General features: G+C 35.7%; 1 protein-coding gene across 12 annotated transcripts in view; it reads right to left on the bottom strand.

Moving 5' to 3' along the window:
- Positions 1–16,875, bottom strand: part of SLC17A1 (solute carrier family 17 member 1) — an 81,799-nt gene that overhangs the window by 50,362 nt on the left and 14,562 nt on the right. For 8 of the 12 annotated variants that reach the window (XR_014232474.1, XM_082346384.1, XM_082346383.1 and 5 more), the window contains 3 exons: positions 9,244–9,416; positions 320–553; positions 146–233 (listed from right to left, as the gene is read on the bottom strand). Coding sequence is in view for 11 of the 12 variants with exons in the window: in XM_082346384.1 (XP_082202510.1) it covers positions 146–233; positions 320–553; positions 9,244–9,416 (495 nt within the window). In the remaining variant the exon portion in view is untranslated. Of the gene's footprint in view, positions 1–145; positions 234–319; positions 554–1,504; positions 1,599–5,428; positions 5,587–9,243; positions 9,417–16,875 lie in introns of those variants that run through there. The other 4 variants (XM_082346379.1, XM_082346380.1, XM_082346381.1 and 1 more) reach the window with 3 other exon arrangements.

Here is a 16,875-nt window from a genome sequence, read left to right as displayed (position 1 = left end):
CCAGACAATTTCCATATCTTTAAAGTGAGGATGGTTTCCAAAGCCCTTGACAGTTCAAAACATACATGTTTCTTACAGCTCTAGGGCAGCACATGCTACCATGAGATGACAATGAGATTAAACATTCTAGGCCCGTAGTCATTACCTGATAAACTCAGAGAGGTAAGTCGGACTTGTTCCAAGGGAGGAGCCCACTTGATCCATACTACTTGCTGAGTTGTTAATGCTATCCCCTGAAAGAGGAATAATTAGAACATTTGATCTCCGACACTTTCTGTGAATTTAAACTCTTGGTTCAGTTTTTGTATTATCTTAATACCTGGAATAGTCCCTGGATTACTCGGCATATGATGACCAAAGCTTCTCCAAATTCAGCTGCCAGTGGGATAAGCAGAGTAAATAGAGAGCTGAGGAACAATGCAGAACCAACCATTTTCTTTAAGGAGTATATTCCAGATAAATATCCAGCAGGAATTTGGCTGATGAGTATACCGTAGAAGATGGAACTTAACATGATCCCCTGGATTTCAGTGCTCCAGTTATACACAGGGTTCTGAAAGGAAAAAGGAGACACATCGAGCCACTCTGCAGATGATTTTCTATGATGTTCAGGAATATGGGAAAACTGGTCTTCCAGCTTACCCCATGTAAAATAGCTGCCCTCTGCCTAATATCCTCTATTATGGGACTTCTTTATTCCTAATAACATCATTCTCTGTGTGTAATTACATTTTATCATCAGTACCCTCAACTATAACGAAAAGTCTTTGCAGTCAAGGGCATCATTTGTACCACCCATACCTATCACAGCATAGACGCTTAATACTTGCTTTAAAAAAAAAATTTAGATATAATTGGCATATTATATTAGTTTCAGTTGTACAACATAATGATTCGATATTTGTATATATTGAGAAATGATCACAAGTCTAGTTAACATCCATCACCATATATATAGTTGTGATGAAAACTTTTAAGATCTACTCTCTTAGCAACTTTCAACTATACAATACAGTATCATTAACTATAGTCACCATGCTATATGCTACACCCCCATAACAATTTTTTTAAAGATTTATTTTGATGTGAACCATTTTTTTAAAGTTTTTATTGAATTTGTTACAACATTGCTTCTGTTTCGGTTTTTTGGCCGCCAGCCACATGGGATCTTAGCTCCCCAACCAGGGATTGAAACCACACCCCCTCATTGGAAGGCAAAGTCTTAACCACTGGACCGCCAGGGAGGTCCCTCCATAACTTATTTTATAGCTGGAAGTTTGCACTTTTTAACTCTCTTTACCCATTTTGCCCAACACCGCCCTCCCCCGAACCCCTGCTACTGGCAACCACCAGCCTATTCTCTGTAACCAGGAGCTCATTTTCATTTGTTTGTTTAGATTCCACATATAAACAAGATTGTATAGTATTTGTCCTTCCTTGTCTGTATTATTTCATAATACACTCAAGGTCCATTCATATTGTCGCAAATGGCAAGATTTCTTACTTTTTATGACTGAATAATATTCCATTGTATATATACACCGCATTTGCATTATCCATTCATCCTTGGATGGATCCTTAGGCTGTTGTAAATAATGCTGCAATGAACATGGGGGTGTAGATATTTTTTCAAGTTAGTGTTTTTATTTTCTTAGGATAAATACCCAGAACTAGAATTGCTGGATATGGTAATTTAATTTTTAATTTTTTGAAGAACCTTCATACTGTTTTCCATAGTGACTGCACTAATTTACATTATACCATCAGTGCACTAGGGTTCCCTTCTCTCCACATCTTAGTCAACACTTGATATTTCTTGTCTTTTTGATAATATCCATGTTGACAGGTATGAGGTGATACCTTGTGGGTTTGATTTGCATTTCCCTGATGATGTTGGGCACCTTCTCATGTGCCTGTTGACAATTTGTACGTCTTTTCTGGAAAAATGTCTATTCAGATCCTCTGCCCATTTTTTAATTAGATTTTTTTTTTTTTTTTGCAATAGAGTTATATGAGTTCTTCATATATTTTGGATACCAATCTCTTATCAGATATGATTTGCAAATATTTTCTCTCATTCAGGAGGTTGCCTTTTCATTTTGTTGATGGTTTCCTTTGTCGTGCAGAAGCTTTTTAGTTTGATGTAGTCTCACTTGTTTATTTTTGCTTTTGTTGCCATTGATTTTGATGTAAAATCCAAAAAATCATAGCCAAGACTAATGTCAGTGAGATTTTCACCTATGTTTTCTTCTAGTTTTATGTTTTTAGGTCTTAATGTTCCAATGTTGGATTCATTTTGAGTTAATTTTTGTGTGCATTATAAGATAGTGGCTCAGTTTCCCCAACACTATATATTGAAGAGATTGTCTTTTCATAATTTTATATTCTTGCCTCCTTTGTCATAGATTAATTGCCCAAATACATATGGGTTTATTTCTGGGCTATCTACACTGCTTCGCTGATTGACGTGTCTGAGTTTATGCAAATACCATACTTTTTTTATTACTATAGTTTTGGAATGTAGTTTGAAATCAGGGAGCTTGATGCCTCTAGCTTTGTTTTTCTTTCTCATTATTGCTTTGGCTATTCTGGGCCTTTTGTAGTTCCATACAAATTGTAGTACTGTTTGTTCTATTTCTGTGAAAAAGGCAATCGGAATTTTGATGATTACATCTAATCTGTAGACATTTTAACAATATGAATTCTTTCAATCCATGAGCACAAAATATCTTTCCATTTACTTGTGTCTTCTTCAGTTTCTTTCATCAGCATCATACTGTTTTCAGTGCATAGGTGTTTAACCTTCTTGGTTAAATTTATTCCTGTATGTTTTAGTCTTTTTGATGCAATTAGAATTGTTTTCTTAATTTTGTTTCTGCTAGTTTGTTAATAGTGTATAGAAATGCAACAGATTTGTGTATATTGATTTTGTATCTTACAACTTTACTGAATTCATTTTTATTTCTAACGGTTTCCTTAGTGGAGTCTTTAGGATTTTCTATATATAATATCATGTCATCTGCAAATAGTGACAATTTTACTTCTTCCTTTTCAATTTGGATGCCTTTTTTTTTCCTTGCCTAATTGCTCTGGTGAGGACTTCCAATACTATGTTAAATAAAAGTGGTGGGAGTGGGAATCATTGTTTTATTCCTGATATTAGAGGAAAAGCTTTCAGATTTTCACCATTGAGTATGATGTTATCTGTGGTCTTGTTATACATGGCCTTTATTATGTTGAGGTACATTCCCTCTATACTCACTTGTTTAGAATTTTCCTTGAGTTTCCTTGAGTTTCCTTGAACCAAGAATTTCCTCTTGGTTGTGGGCTTTTTCTTGTTCGCCTGATGTGTAGGAGTTACTCAGCTTTCAATTTTTTTTCCAGAGGAAGTTGTTCCATATGTAGCTGTATATTTGGTGTGTCTGTATGAAGAGGTGAGTCCAGGACCGTTCTACCTCTCCATCTTCAACATCTCTAATACCTGTTTCTTGAATATTGCTAAAAAACATGTAAACTCTTCTGTAGAGTGCCGTGTAATACTACATTTACGGCAATCATTAATTTCCTCTTGCCCCTTCTCACCCTCTAATTTCTCTATTCAGTTAACCTCATTCACAAAACAACATTTTTCCCACACACACATGATCCCAGAGAGAAAAGCAGCAATTGAGAGAATATCAAATCATGAAGAGCAGTTCTCAGGCTGAACTATGGAAATAATTGAATGGGATAGTGAAGGAAAAAGACCATTTCTCTTCTTTTGCTTGGCTCTGATGTGGCATGTTTTGTTGTCTGTCTTGGGAGTGGTTTCCTCTGTCAATTCTTAGGCTAGGTGGTCTTGCATAAATTTGTTGCATTATTAAAGTTGATACAAGAAATTCTGAACATTGAACTTATACTTTGGACTATGAGGAGGCTGTGCTATTTTTGGACCCACTGAACAGGGAGAAGCCTTAATTTTAGTAGGCAAGGACAAGATAAAGCCCCTTTGGTAATGTGTATGATAGTCTGCTTCTCTAAACTTTCTCTGCACTTGCATAATCAGTTTTTATATTAAGAAATGAAGAGTTTTGTTAAATAAAGAATGAATGTTCTTAATGAAAATTTTGGCTGACTATGAAATAATGAAATAGGTAGGAGTCTCTGTGTTTGTTCTCTCATCACTGTTATCTTTCACCCTTCATCCCTTTTCTTTTCCCTCCCTTTCTCAAATCTTTGTCATCCTGTAGCTGTGGCCTCTGTATAGTGATGTCTCTTTCTGATGGAAAGGACTTTCATGAGAGATCTGGTAGGAGTACAACTCTGAGAATATTGAATAGTGAGAGGTATCCATAGAGTAGCCAAGGGAGCATGGAAGCTCCAGATCTTCTCCATTTGGTGGGAAGCTACTCAGAGGATGGAACAAGATGTTCTGCCATTTTTTTCTAAATCACAGGAATTTCGCCAAGGAAATCAATATTCACCCTTACCCATATCAGGTGGTCCAGCACACATTCGTTCAACTCTCCCTGTGCAGATTATTCAGAATATTGGGTTGTTTTTCTAATGGCACAAAGCCATCACTCTTCACAGCAGGATGTAAAAAAAAGAAAAAAAAGCCCACCATAGTTGAATTAAAACTCCTGCACTCATAAACTCCCCACACCAGAAGGATAAAACCTAAGTTGCATTAACTAGTTGTCATTAAACAAAGTGCTACATATATAAATGTTTAAATTATCCTATATAAATCTTAGGAATAAATATATATACATCTGTATGAGTCATATAAATGAATAACAAGTAGATAATATCTACTTGTAAAATGGACTAAGGGTATCAATAGATAATTTATGAGAAAAATGGAAATGATCAATAAGTATAGGTCACAGAAATATAAAAATGTGCACATTCATTAATAATAAAAAATTTCAAGTTATGGCACAATTTCTATCAGAATGGTAAATTTTAAATAGAATAATTATACATACTCCTTGGCTGTTGTGGCAGAGGGAAGACTGATAGAGAATACTCCTCATTTATGTGTCACACTTTTTCTCATCTTCCTTCCTTTTCCTTTCTATACTCAGTGTCCCTTACTGTGGTCTCTGTGATTCCTATTCTCTCTTGTTTTCCTTGTTATTTTGTCTTCTTTCCTAAAATGTTCTGTCTCATTTTATCATAATCCTTTTCTGAGTTCTGTTAATTTCCTTTTTTTTCCCCCCATTCATCTGCTGTCTGAGCATAGACTGCTACCACCTGGCTATCTCTGCTTTGAGCTCCTGGATATGCTGCACTGTAGTGTTCCTTCCATAGCTAGAGTTGCTTTCCTAGTTTTTAGGTTCATTTGTAATTTCAGGTTACAATTTAGATCTGCTTTGGGAAAATGATATCCTGGTGAGTTTTCATACTTGAGAATAATTATGTGCTCTGTTTCTTCATCTAGTACCTTTGTAGAGCAACAAACTGAAATCCTTTTCTGTGACTCATATTTGAAGAAGATCAACTGTCCTGGATTATAGCAGCAGGTTCCATGGGGGGTGGGGTGGGGGTGAATGTGCCAAAGAAATGTTCCAAGCTCCACAGCTTGAGCTGCCTCTTCTTTTTCTACAGTGAAGGAAATAAAATACAGCCTTTGTGAGTAGCCATCTCTCTTGCCTCTTCTTTTGCTACAGTGAAGGAAATAAAACACAGGCTTTGTGAATAGTCATCTCTCTAGAAAATGGGGTTCTCGACTTTTAAACCAAGGCAATGGAATACTACAAATATTTAAGAATTAAAGAAAAAAATTTTGAATAGATTTGGCAGATTTTTTGAGGTACAATTGACACAGTAAACTGTATATTTAATCTTTGTCATAAAGTGTACAACTTGCTAAAGTTTTAAATGTGTACACTCATGAAACCATCATCAGAACCAAGATGATGAACATATTATTCACCTCCAAAAGTTTTCTTACTCCTTGTAATTCCTCCCTTCTGCTCCTCCGCTGCCAATGATCTGCTTTGTCATCATTTCCTAGAAGTTTTATATATATAAATGGAGTCATACAGTATGTACTGTTTCTTTTTGTCTAGCTTAGTTGACTCAGCATAATTAGAGTGGCATCCATGTTGTCCTGTGTATCAATAGTTCATCCCTTTTTAGTACTAAGCAGTACTCCATTTTATGGACGGGCCATAGTTTGTACATTCATTCACCTATTGATGAACATGTTGGTTGTTTCCAGTTTTTGGCTATTACAAATAAAGCTACAATGAGAATCTATATATACATCTCTGTATGGACACATGCTTTCATTTCTCTTTAGTAGCAGTGGAATGGCTGGATCATACGGTAGCTGTATGCTTAACTAAAGTGGTTGTACCATTGTGAATTATCACCAGCAGTGTAGAAGACTTCCAGTTCCTCCACATTCTTACCAACACTTATGTCCAATCTTTATAATTTTGGCCATTTGAATTGGTGTGTAGTCATATACCTTTGTGGATTTAATTTGTTTATGTCTAATGACTAATGAGGTGGAGCATATTTTCATGTATTTGCCATCCATGTATCATCTTTGATGAAGTACCTATTCACATCTTTTCCCCATTTTTGTGCTGCATTGTTGGTTTCATTTATTACTGAGTTTTGATAAACTTCCTTTACTAGATATGATTTTCAAAAATTTACCACTGTCTCTGGTTTGTCTTTTCAGTCTTTTAACAGTGTTTTTTGAATTTTGGTGAAGTCCAATTTTTTTGTTTGTTCTTTTGTGGATCATGAAAAAAATCAGTAGTTCATATGTGTGTGAGTCTATTTCTGGACACTCTGTTCTATTTCAATGATTACTTTTCTGTCTTTATGCTAATAACACACTGTCTTGATTACTGTAGCTTTATAACAAAGTCTTAAAATCAGGTAGGTAGCGTTATTCCTATAACTATTGATTTTTTACCAAACTTAAAAGACAATTCAGTGGAGAAAGAAGTCTTTTCAACAAATGATGCTAGAACAGTTGTATATACATATGTAAAAAAGGATCTTCAACACAACATATACAAAAATTGAAAATATGAATCATATTTAAATGTAAAACCTGAAATTATAAAACTTCTAGAAGAAAACATAACATATATTTTTACTTTGGGCTATGCAAAGATTTATTAGATATAAAGCCAGAAGAAGTTTTGGTAAAACCAATAGAAGTTCTTTATGCAGAAGGAAAATTATATAGTTCAGAAACTTGGATCTACATTTAAAAAAGAAGAGCATGAAGAAAGAATAAATGAAGGTGTAAATTATTTTATTTTGAATTGATGCAAAAGATATCTACTTGTTTGAAGCAATAATGTAATTCTGTATTGGGTATTTATATCATATGGATAAGGGAAATGAATAGCAGCAGTGTCACAAAAGATGGGAGAGAGGAATTAAGAATACTCTGTTATAAAGTGCCTGCACTACACATGAAGCAGTAAAGTGTTATTTGACGGTGGATTTCTATTATTAAAAAATGTATATTGTAAACCCTAGGGAAACTACTAAAACAGGTTTTTTAAAGTATAAATGATACATCAAGAGAGGAAATAAAATTGAATCATATAAAATGCTCAATTATACCAAGATAAGGCAAAAAAAGGAGTGGAAAAAAGAAAGGTAACAAAGAACAGATGTAACAAATAGAAAACAGTTACCAATTTTATATTTGCCTTTTCTCCTTTTAGTTCTAGCAGTTTTAGCCTTCTGTATTTTGCTGCTTTGTTAGAGACATACATGTTTAGGATTGTTGTTAGAGACATACATGGTTAGGATTATTATGTCTTCTTGGAGAATTGACCCCATTATCATTAGACAGTGTCCCCTTTAACTCTAATAATCTTCCTTGCTATAAATTCTGCTATGTCTGAAATTAATATAGCTCCCTCAGTTTTTCTTTGCCTGAAAATGTCTTTATTCTCTGTGACTTTTGAGGTAATTTCACCGGATATAGAATTCTAGTTTGGCAGGTGTCTTTTTTTTTTTCTTTCAATACTTTAAAGAATTCATTTCTCTCTTCATGTTTGAGTGGTGTCTGATAAGAAGTCTTCCGTAATTCTTATCCTTGTTCCTCTGTAGGTGATTCTTTCCTCTAGCTTCATTCAAGATTTCTCTTTGTCTTAGTTTTCTGCAATTTAAATATGTATGTCTGGGTGGTTGTTCTTGTTGTTGTTGATTATTTTTCTTTTTAGTATTTATCCTGTTTGGTGTTCTCTGAGCTTCTTGGATTTGTGGCTTGGTGTCTGCCATTAATTTCAAAAAGTTCTCAGCCATTAATTTTTCAAATATTTCTTCTTCCCATTTTTTCCTACTCTTCCTGGTGTTCTAGTCATGCATATGTTACAACTTTTGGTATTGTCCACAGTTCTGCAATGTTCTGTTTGTTTGTTTATTTGTTAAATACTCTTTCATTTCAGCTTGGGAAGTTCCTATTGACCTATATTCAAGTTCATTGATCCTTTCCCCAGCTGTGTTGAGATTACTTATAAGCCCATCAAGGCATTTTTTTGTACCTGTTAGAGTTGCCATGATTTCTACTATTTCTTTTTTATGCTTTCTAATAATATCCATCTCTCTACTAACATTAGCTATCTAGTATTGTATGTTGTCATTTTTTTCCCCATTAGAGCCCTTGACATATTAATTATACTTATTTTAAATTCCCTGTCTAGGAATTCCTACATATGTGTCAAATCTGAGCCTGGTTCTGATGCTTATGTTAAAAAAAATCAGGGTGCAGTACACTTCATATAGTGTTATTTTTAATGTAAATAGGGGTGATAATAAGAAAATATTTTCTTATTTGCCTGTGTATTCATAAAGGGACATAGGAAGAGTATAGTGGAAAATATTTTTCCCACCTATTTTCATTTTTTTCTGTACTATATCTTCTGACAGGTATCAACTCATTACCTTCCATAGATGAAATTAATGAAACATGTAAATGTACTGTATGTTAAAAATGTAAATAAGAAAGAAAAAGTGTCTTGACTTCTACTTCTCATTTAAGATGCTTTCCTTTTTTCTCCTGTGCAAACTTCTCTTGCCCTTTACAAATACTGAGACATATTTTAGTTGTGGGACATGTTTATTTAGGTTATTACTGGCAAGGCAGATCAAGACTTGAGCTTCTTTCTCTAATAATTACTGTCATATCAATTATAATAACATTCAACCTCTCCACAAATTAGTTAGCAAGATAGGATTTTAAACTTATGACTGTCTATAATATTTTTGATATACCTTTATGTTTTCCTGTGGCTCCTTTGTGGAGGTGTTGGACAAACCATGTGGTTCTGTGCTGTTCACCATGGTTATCATTGTGAGGCTCATACACACACGCTGTGACATTATTATAACATTACAGAGGAGGAGTAAGAGAGCAATTCCATAACGGATGGAACAAAAATTTGGAACTGGAATGTAGAACAGAAAGTATCCATCATTAACACATCTGAGGTAATAACATATCTTAACTTTAGGAAGTGCCACTTAGAAATTTGGACCCCTATATATTAATTTAAAATTTTATTGTACTAACTGGCTTTTGAGAAGTTATGACACAATAAGAAGATGTGGGACTGATCTTATAATTTCATACCCACTAAAATATAATCCTTAATAGAATGTCCCAGAAAATTGAGCCAGTCTTTGAAGTGCTTTGGCTCATGTCTATTTTAAAGGGACCATTTACAAATACCCTGAGTTACTCTTGGAATTAAGTCCCCTGAACAACAAAAAAGACCTTCCCTCAAGTAAACTGCTGCATTCTCAAAACTTATATGACTAGTCTGGTTGAGAAACTCATATGTGCACATTGCAGAGAAAAACAGCACTTAAAAAAATGTAATGTATTTGAAGTAGTTTCAAGCTAGAATAATCAGTGTAGTGTTGGTGTAAGGCCAAACAAATTCATCAATAGGAGAAAGTAGGGAGTCCAGAAAGAGAGGAGTATAAATAATCATATGCTTTTGAATAAATACACTAATGCAAATCAATGGAGGCAAGTAGTCTTTTCAACAAACGGCACTTTCTTAATAGAAATAAAAAATATGTGTCTACAAAAGGCTTGTACTGAAATGTTTATAGCAGCTTTATTCAAAGTAGCTGGATATTTGGAATGGATGAACATACCATAGTGTATTAATACAATGGATATTACTCAGAAATACAAAGTAAGGAAACACTGATACACTCAACAATCTGGATGAATCTCAACAAAAATATGCTCAGCTGAAGAAGCTAGACACCAAAGAGTGCATACTATTTTTATGCCTACTATTTCTATGAATTTCAAAAATGGGCAATATTAATTTATGTGGCTAGATATTATAAAAACAATTCCCTCTTGGTGAGGAGGGCAAAAGGACATGAAGGGACTTTAATGTAGTGTTCTATGAGTCTTGTTTGTAAGTTTATACATTTTTCAAAACACATCTAAGATTATCCAACAGCAACAACAACCACAACCACAACTGGCACTGGGAGAGGAACCAAGATGGCAGAGTAGAAGGATGTGCTCTCACTCCCTCTTGTGAGAACACCAGAATCACAACTAGTTGTTAGACAGTCATCAATAGGAAGACACTGGAACTCACCAAAAAAATACCCCACATCCAAAGACAAAGGAGAAGCCACAATGAGATGGTAGGAGGGGCACAATCACAGTAAAATCAAATCCCATAACTGCCGGATGGGTGACTCACACACTGCAGAACACTTATACCACAGAAGTCCACCCACTGGAGTGAAGGTTCTGAGCCCCACGTCAGGCTTCCCAACCTGGGGGTCTGGCAACAGGAGGAGAAATTCCTAGAGAATCAGACTTTGAAGGCTAGCGGGATTTGATTGAAGGACTTTGACAGGACTAGGGAAACAGAGACTCCACTCTTGGAGGGCACACACAAAGTAGTGTGAGCCTCGGGCCCCAGGGGAAGTAGCAGTGACCCCAGGGGAGAATGAACCAGAGCTACCTGCTAGTGTTGGAGGGTCTCCTGCAGAGGCAGGGGGTGGCTGTGGCTCACCGTGGGGAAAAGGACACTGGCAGCAGAAGTTCTGGGAAGTACTCCTTGGTGCGAGCCCTCCCAGAGTCTGTCATTAGCGCCACCAAAGAGCCCAGGTAGGCTCCAGTGTTGGGTTGCCTCAGGCCAAACAACCAACAGGGAGGGAACCCAGCCCCACCCATCAGCAGTCAAGTAGATTAAAGTTTTACTGAGCTCTGCCACCAGAGCAACAGCCAGTTCTACCCACCACCACTGCCTTCCTTCAGGAAACTTACACAAGCCTCTTAGATAGTCTCATCCACCAGAAGGCAGACAGCAGAAGCAAGAAGAACAGCAATCCTGCAGCCTGTGAAACAAAAACCACACTCACAGAAAGATAGACAAGATGAAAAGGCAGAGGGCTATGTACCAGATGAAGGAACAAGATAAAACCCCAGAAACACAACTAAATGAAGTGGAGACAGGCAACCTTCCAGAAAAAGAATTCAGAATAACGATAGTGAAGATGATCCAGGACCTAGGAAAAAGAATGGAGGCAAAGATTGAGAAGACGCAAGAAATGTTTAACAAAGACCTAGAAGAATTAAAGAACAAACAAACAGAGACGAACAATACAATAACCAAAATGAAAACTACACTAGAAGGAATCAATAGCAGAATAACTGAGGCAGAAGAACGGATAAGTGACCTAGAAGACAGAATGCTGGAATTCACTGCTGTGGAAGAGAATAAAGAAAAAAGAATGAAAAGAAATGAAGACAGCCTAAGAGACAACTGGGACAACAATAAATGCAACAACTTTCGCATTATAGGGGTCCCAGAAGGAGAAGAGAGAGAGAAAGGACCAGAGAAAATATTTGAAAAGATTACAGTCGAAAATTTCCCTAAATGGGAAAGGAAATAGCTACCCAAGTCCCGGAAGTGCAGCAACTGCCGTACAGGATAAACCCAAGGAGAAACATGCGGAGACACATAGTAATCAAATTGGCAAAAATTAAAGACAAAGAAAAATTATTGAAAGCAGCAAGGGAGAAGCAACAAATAACATACAAGGGAACTCCCATAAGGTTAACAGCTGATTTCTCAGCAGAAACATTACAAGCCAGAAGGGAGTGGCATGATATACTCAAAGTAATGAAAAGAAGAACCTACAACCAAGATTACTCTACCCGGCAAGGATCTCATTCAGATTCGATGGAGAAATCAAAAGCTTTACAGACAAGCAAAAGCTAAGAGAATTCAGCACCACCAAACCAGCTCTACAACAAATGCTAAAGGAACTTCTCTAAGTGGGAAACAGAAGAGAAGAAAAGGACTTACGAAAACAAACCTAGAACAATTAAGAAAATGGTCACAGGACATACATATCAATAATTATCTTAAAGGTGAATGGACTAAATGCTCCAAACAAAAGACACAGGCTTGCTGAATGGATACAAAAACAAGACCCATATATAAATGTCTGCAAGAGACCCACTTCAGACCTAAGGGACACATACAGAGTGAAAGTGAGGGGATGGAAAAAGATATCCCATGCAAGTGGAAATCAAAAGAAAGCTGGAGCAGCAATACTCATATCAGATAAAATAGACTTTAAAATAAAGAATGTTACAAGAGACAAGGAAGAAAACTACATAATGATCAAGGGATCAATCCAAGAAGAAGATATAACAATTATAAATATGTATGCACCCAACATAGGAGCACCTCAATACATAAGGCAACTGCTAACAGCTCTAAAAGAGGAAATCGACAGTAACACAATAATAGTGGGGAAATTTAACACCTCACTTACACCAATGGACAGATCATCCAAAATGAAAACAAATAAGGAAACAGAAGCTTTAAATGACACAATAGACCAGATAGATTTAATTGATAGATATAGGACATTCCATCCAAAAACAGCAGATTACACTTTCTTCTCAAGTGCGCATGGAACATTCTCCAGGATAGATCACATCTTGGGTCACAAATCAAGCCTCAGTAAATTTAAGAAAATTGAAACCATATCAAGCATCTTTTCTGACCACAACGCTATGAGATTAGAGATGAAATACAGGGAAAAAAACGTAAAAAACACAACCACATGGAGGCTAAACAATACGTTACTAAATAACCAAGAGATCACTGAAGAAATCAAAGAGGAAATCAAAAAGTACCTAGAGACAAATGACAATGAAAACACGATGATCCAAAACCTATGGGATGCAGCAAAAGCCGTTCTAAGAAGGAAGTTTACAGCTATACAAGCCTACCTCAAGAAACAAAAAAAAATCTCAAATAAACAATCTAACCTTACACCTGAAGGAACTAGAGAAAGAAGAACAAACAAAACCCAAAGTTAGCAGAAGGAAAGAAATCATAAAGATCAGAGCAGAAATAAATGAAATAGAAACAAAGAAAACAATAGCAAAGATCAATAAAATTAAAAGCTGGTTCTTTGAGAAGATAAACAAAATTGATAAGCCATTAGCCAGACTCATCAAGAAAAAGAGGGAGAGGACTCAAATCAATAAAATTAGAAATGAAAAAGGAAAAGTTACAACAGACACCACAGAAATACAAAGCATCCTAAGAGACTACTACAAGCAACTCTATGCCAACAAAATGGACAACCTGGAAGAAATGGACAAATTGTTAGAAAGGTATAACCTTCCAAGACTGAACCAGGAAGAAATAGAAAATATGAACAGACCAATTGCAAGTAATGAAATTGAAACTGTGATTAAAAATCTTCCAACAAACAAAAGTCCAGGACCAGATGGCTTCACAGGTGAATTCTATGAAACATTTAGAGAAGAGCTAACACCCATCCTTCTCAAACTCTTCCAAAATATAGCAGAGGGAGGAACACTCGCAAACTCATTCTACAAGGCCACCAACACCCTGATACCAAAGCCAATAGAGATGTCACAAAGAAAGAAAACTACAGACCAATACCACTGATGAACATAGATGTGAAAATCCTCAACAGAATACAGGCAAACAGAATCCAACAACACATTAAAAGGATCATACACCATGATCAACTGGGATTTATCCCAGGGATGCAAGGATTCTTCAATATACGCAAATCAATCAATGTGGTAAACCTTATTAACAAATTGAGGAACAAAAACCATATGATCCTCTCAATAGATGCAGAAAAAGCTTTTGACAAAATTCAACACCGATTTATGATAAAAACTCTCCAGAAAGTGGGCATAGAGGGAACCTACCTCAACATAATAAAGGCCATATACGACAAACCCAGAGCAAACATCATTCTCAATGGTGAAAAACTGAAAGCATTTCCTCTAAGATCAGGAACAAGACAAGGATGTCCGCTCTCACCACTATTATTCAACATAGTTTTGGAAGTCCTAGTCATCGCAATCAGAGAAGAAAAAGAAATAAAAGGAATACAAATTGGAAAAGAAGAAGTAAAACTGTCACTGTTTGCAGATGACATGATACTATACATACAGAATCCTAAAAATGCCACCAGAAAACTACTAGAGCTAATCAATGATTTTGGTAAAGTTGCAGGATACAAAATTAATGCACAGAAATCTCTTGCGTTCCTATACACTAATGATGAAAAATCTGAAAGAGAAATTAAGGAAACACTCCCATTTACCATTGCAACAAAAAGAGTAAAATACCTAGGAATAAACCTAATTAGGGAGACAAAAGACCTGTATGCAGAAAACTATAAGACACTGATGAAAGAAATTAAACATGATACCAACAGATGGAGAGATATACCATGTTCTTGGATTGGAAGAATCAATATTGTGAAAATGACTATACTACCCAAAGCAATCTACAGATTCAATGCAATCCCTATCAAATTACCAATGGCATTTTTTACAGAACTAGAACAAAAAATCTTAAAATTTTTATGGTGACACAAAAGACCCCAAATAGCCAAAGCAGTCTTGAGGAAAAAAAACAGAGCTGGAGGAATCAGACTCCTTGACTTCAGACTATACTACAAAGCTACAGTAATCAAGACAATAGGGTACTGGCACAAAAACAGAAACATAGATCAGTGGAACAAGATAGAAAGCCCAGAGGTAAACCCACGCACCTATGGTCAACTAACCTATGACTAAGGAGACAAGGATATACAATGGAGAAATGACAGTCTCTTCAGTAAGTGTTGCTGGGAAAACTGGACAGCTACATATAAAAGAATGAAATTAGAACACTCCCTAACACCGTACACAAAAATAAACTCAAAATGGATTTGAGACCTAAATGTAAGACCGGACACTATAAAACTCTTAGAGGAAAACATAGGAAGAACACTCTTTGACATAAATCACAGCAAGATCCTTTTTGACACACCTCCTAGAGTAATGGAAATAAAAACAAAAACAAACAAATGGGACCTAATGAAACTCAAAGCTTTTGCACAGCAAAGGAAACCATAAACAAGACGAAAAGACAACCCTCAGAATGGGAGAAAATATTTGCAAGTGAATCAACGGACAAAGGATTAATCTCCAAAATATATAAACAGCTCATGCAGCTCAATATTAAAGATACAAACAACCCAATTCAAAAATGGGCAGAAGACCTAAATAGACATTTCTCCAAAGAAGACATACAGATGGCCAAGAAGCACATGAAAAGCTGCTCAACATCACTAATAATTAAAGAAATGCAAATCAAAACTACAATGAGGTATCACCTCACACCAGTTAGAATGGGCATCATCAGAAAATCTACAAACAACAAATGCTAGAGAGGGTGTGGAGAAAAGGGAACCCTGTTGCACTGTTGGTGGGAATGTAAATTGATACAGCCACTATGGAGAACAGTATGGAGGTTCCTTAAAAAAGTAAAAATAGAATTACCATATGATCCAGCAATCCCACTACTGGGCATATACCCAGAGAAAGCCATAATTCTAAAAGACACATGCACCCAAATGTTCACTGCAGCACTATTTACAATAGCCAGACCATGGAAGCAACCTAAATGCCCATCGACAGATGAATGGATAAAGAAGATGTGGTACATATATACAATGGAATATTACTGAGCCATAAAAAAAACGAAATTGAGTCATTTGTTGAGACCTGGATGGATCTAGAGACTATCATACAGAATGAATTAAGTCAGAAAGAGAAAAACAAATATCGTATATTAACGCACGTATGTGGAACCTAGAAAAATGGTACAGATGAACCGGTTTGCAGGGCAGAAGTTGAGACACAGATGTAGAGAACCAGTGTATGGACACCAAGGGGGTAAAGCCACAGGGGGGTGAGAATGGTGGTGTGCTGAATTGGGCGATTGGGATTGACATGTATACACTGATGTGTATAAAATTGATGAATAATAAGAACCTGCTGTATAAAAAAATAAATAAAATAAAATTCAAAAATTAAAAAAAACACATCTAAATATACACCTAAGATCCATATTTTATTTTATATAATTATACCTCAATAAATATTACAATATTCAATAATGGTGTTCTGAAAACTGGACAGTCACATGCAAAACAATGTAACTCGACGAGTATCTTACACCATATACAAAAATTAACTCAAAATGGATTAAAGACAAACTTAAGACATGAAAACATAAAACTTCTAGAAGAAAATACAGGTGGTAAGTTCCTTGACATATGCCTTGGCGATGATTTTTTGAATATGACACTAAAAGCACAAGCAATGAAAGCAAAATAAACAAAGAGCACTGTATCAAACTAAAAGACTTCTGCAGAGCAAAGAAAATTATCAACGAAATGAAAGGGAAACCTACTGAATGGGAGAAGATATTTGCAAATCATATATCTGATAAGGGCTTTGCACACAAAATATAAAAAAACTCATACAATTAAACAGTGAAAAACAAAGAAAAAATCCGATTC

This window comes from Balaenoptera borealis, assembly GCF_965194805.1.
Source record: "Balaenoptera borealis genome assembly, chromosome: 12".
In the NCBI taxonomy this organism is placed as follows: Eukaryota; Metazoa; Chordata; class Mammalia; order Artiodactyla; family Balaenopteridae; genus Balaenoptera; species Balaenoptera borealis.
The sequence above is the reverse complement of the archived record's forward strand: the minus strand, read 5'-3'. Positions and strand labels throughout refer to the sequence as shown.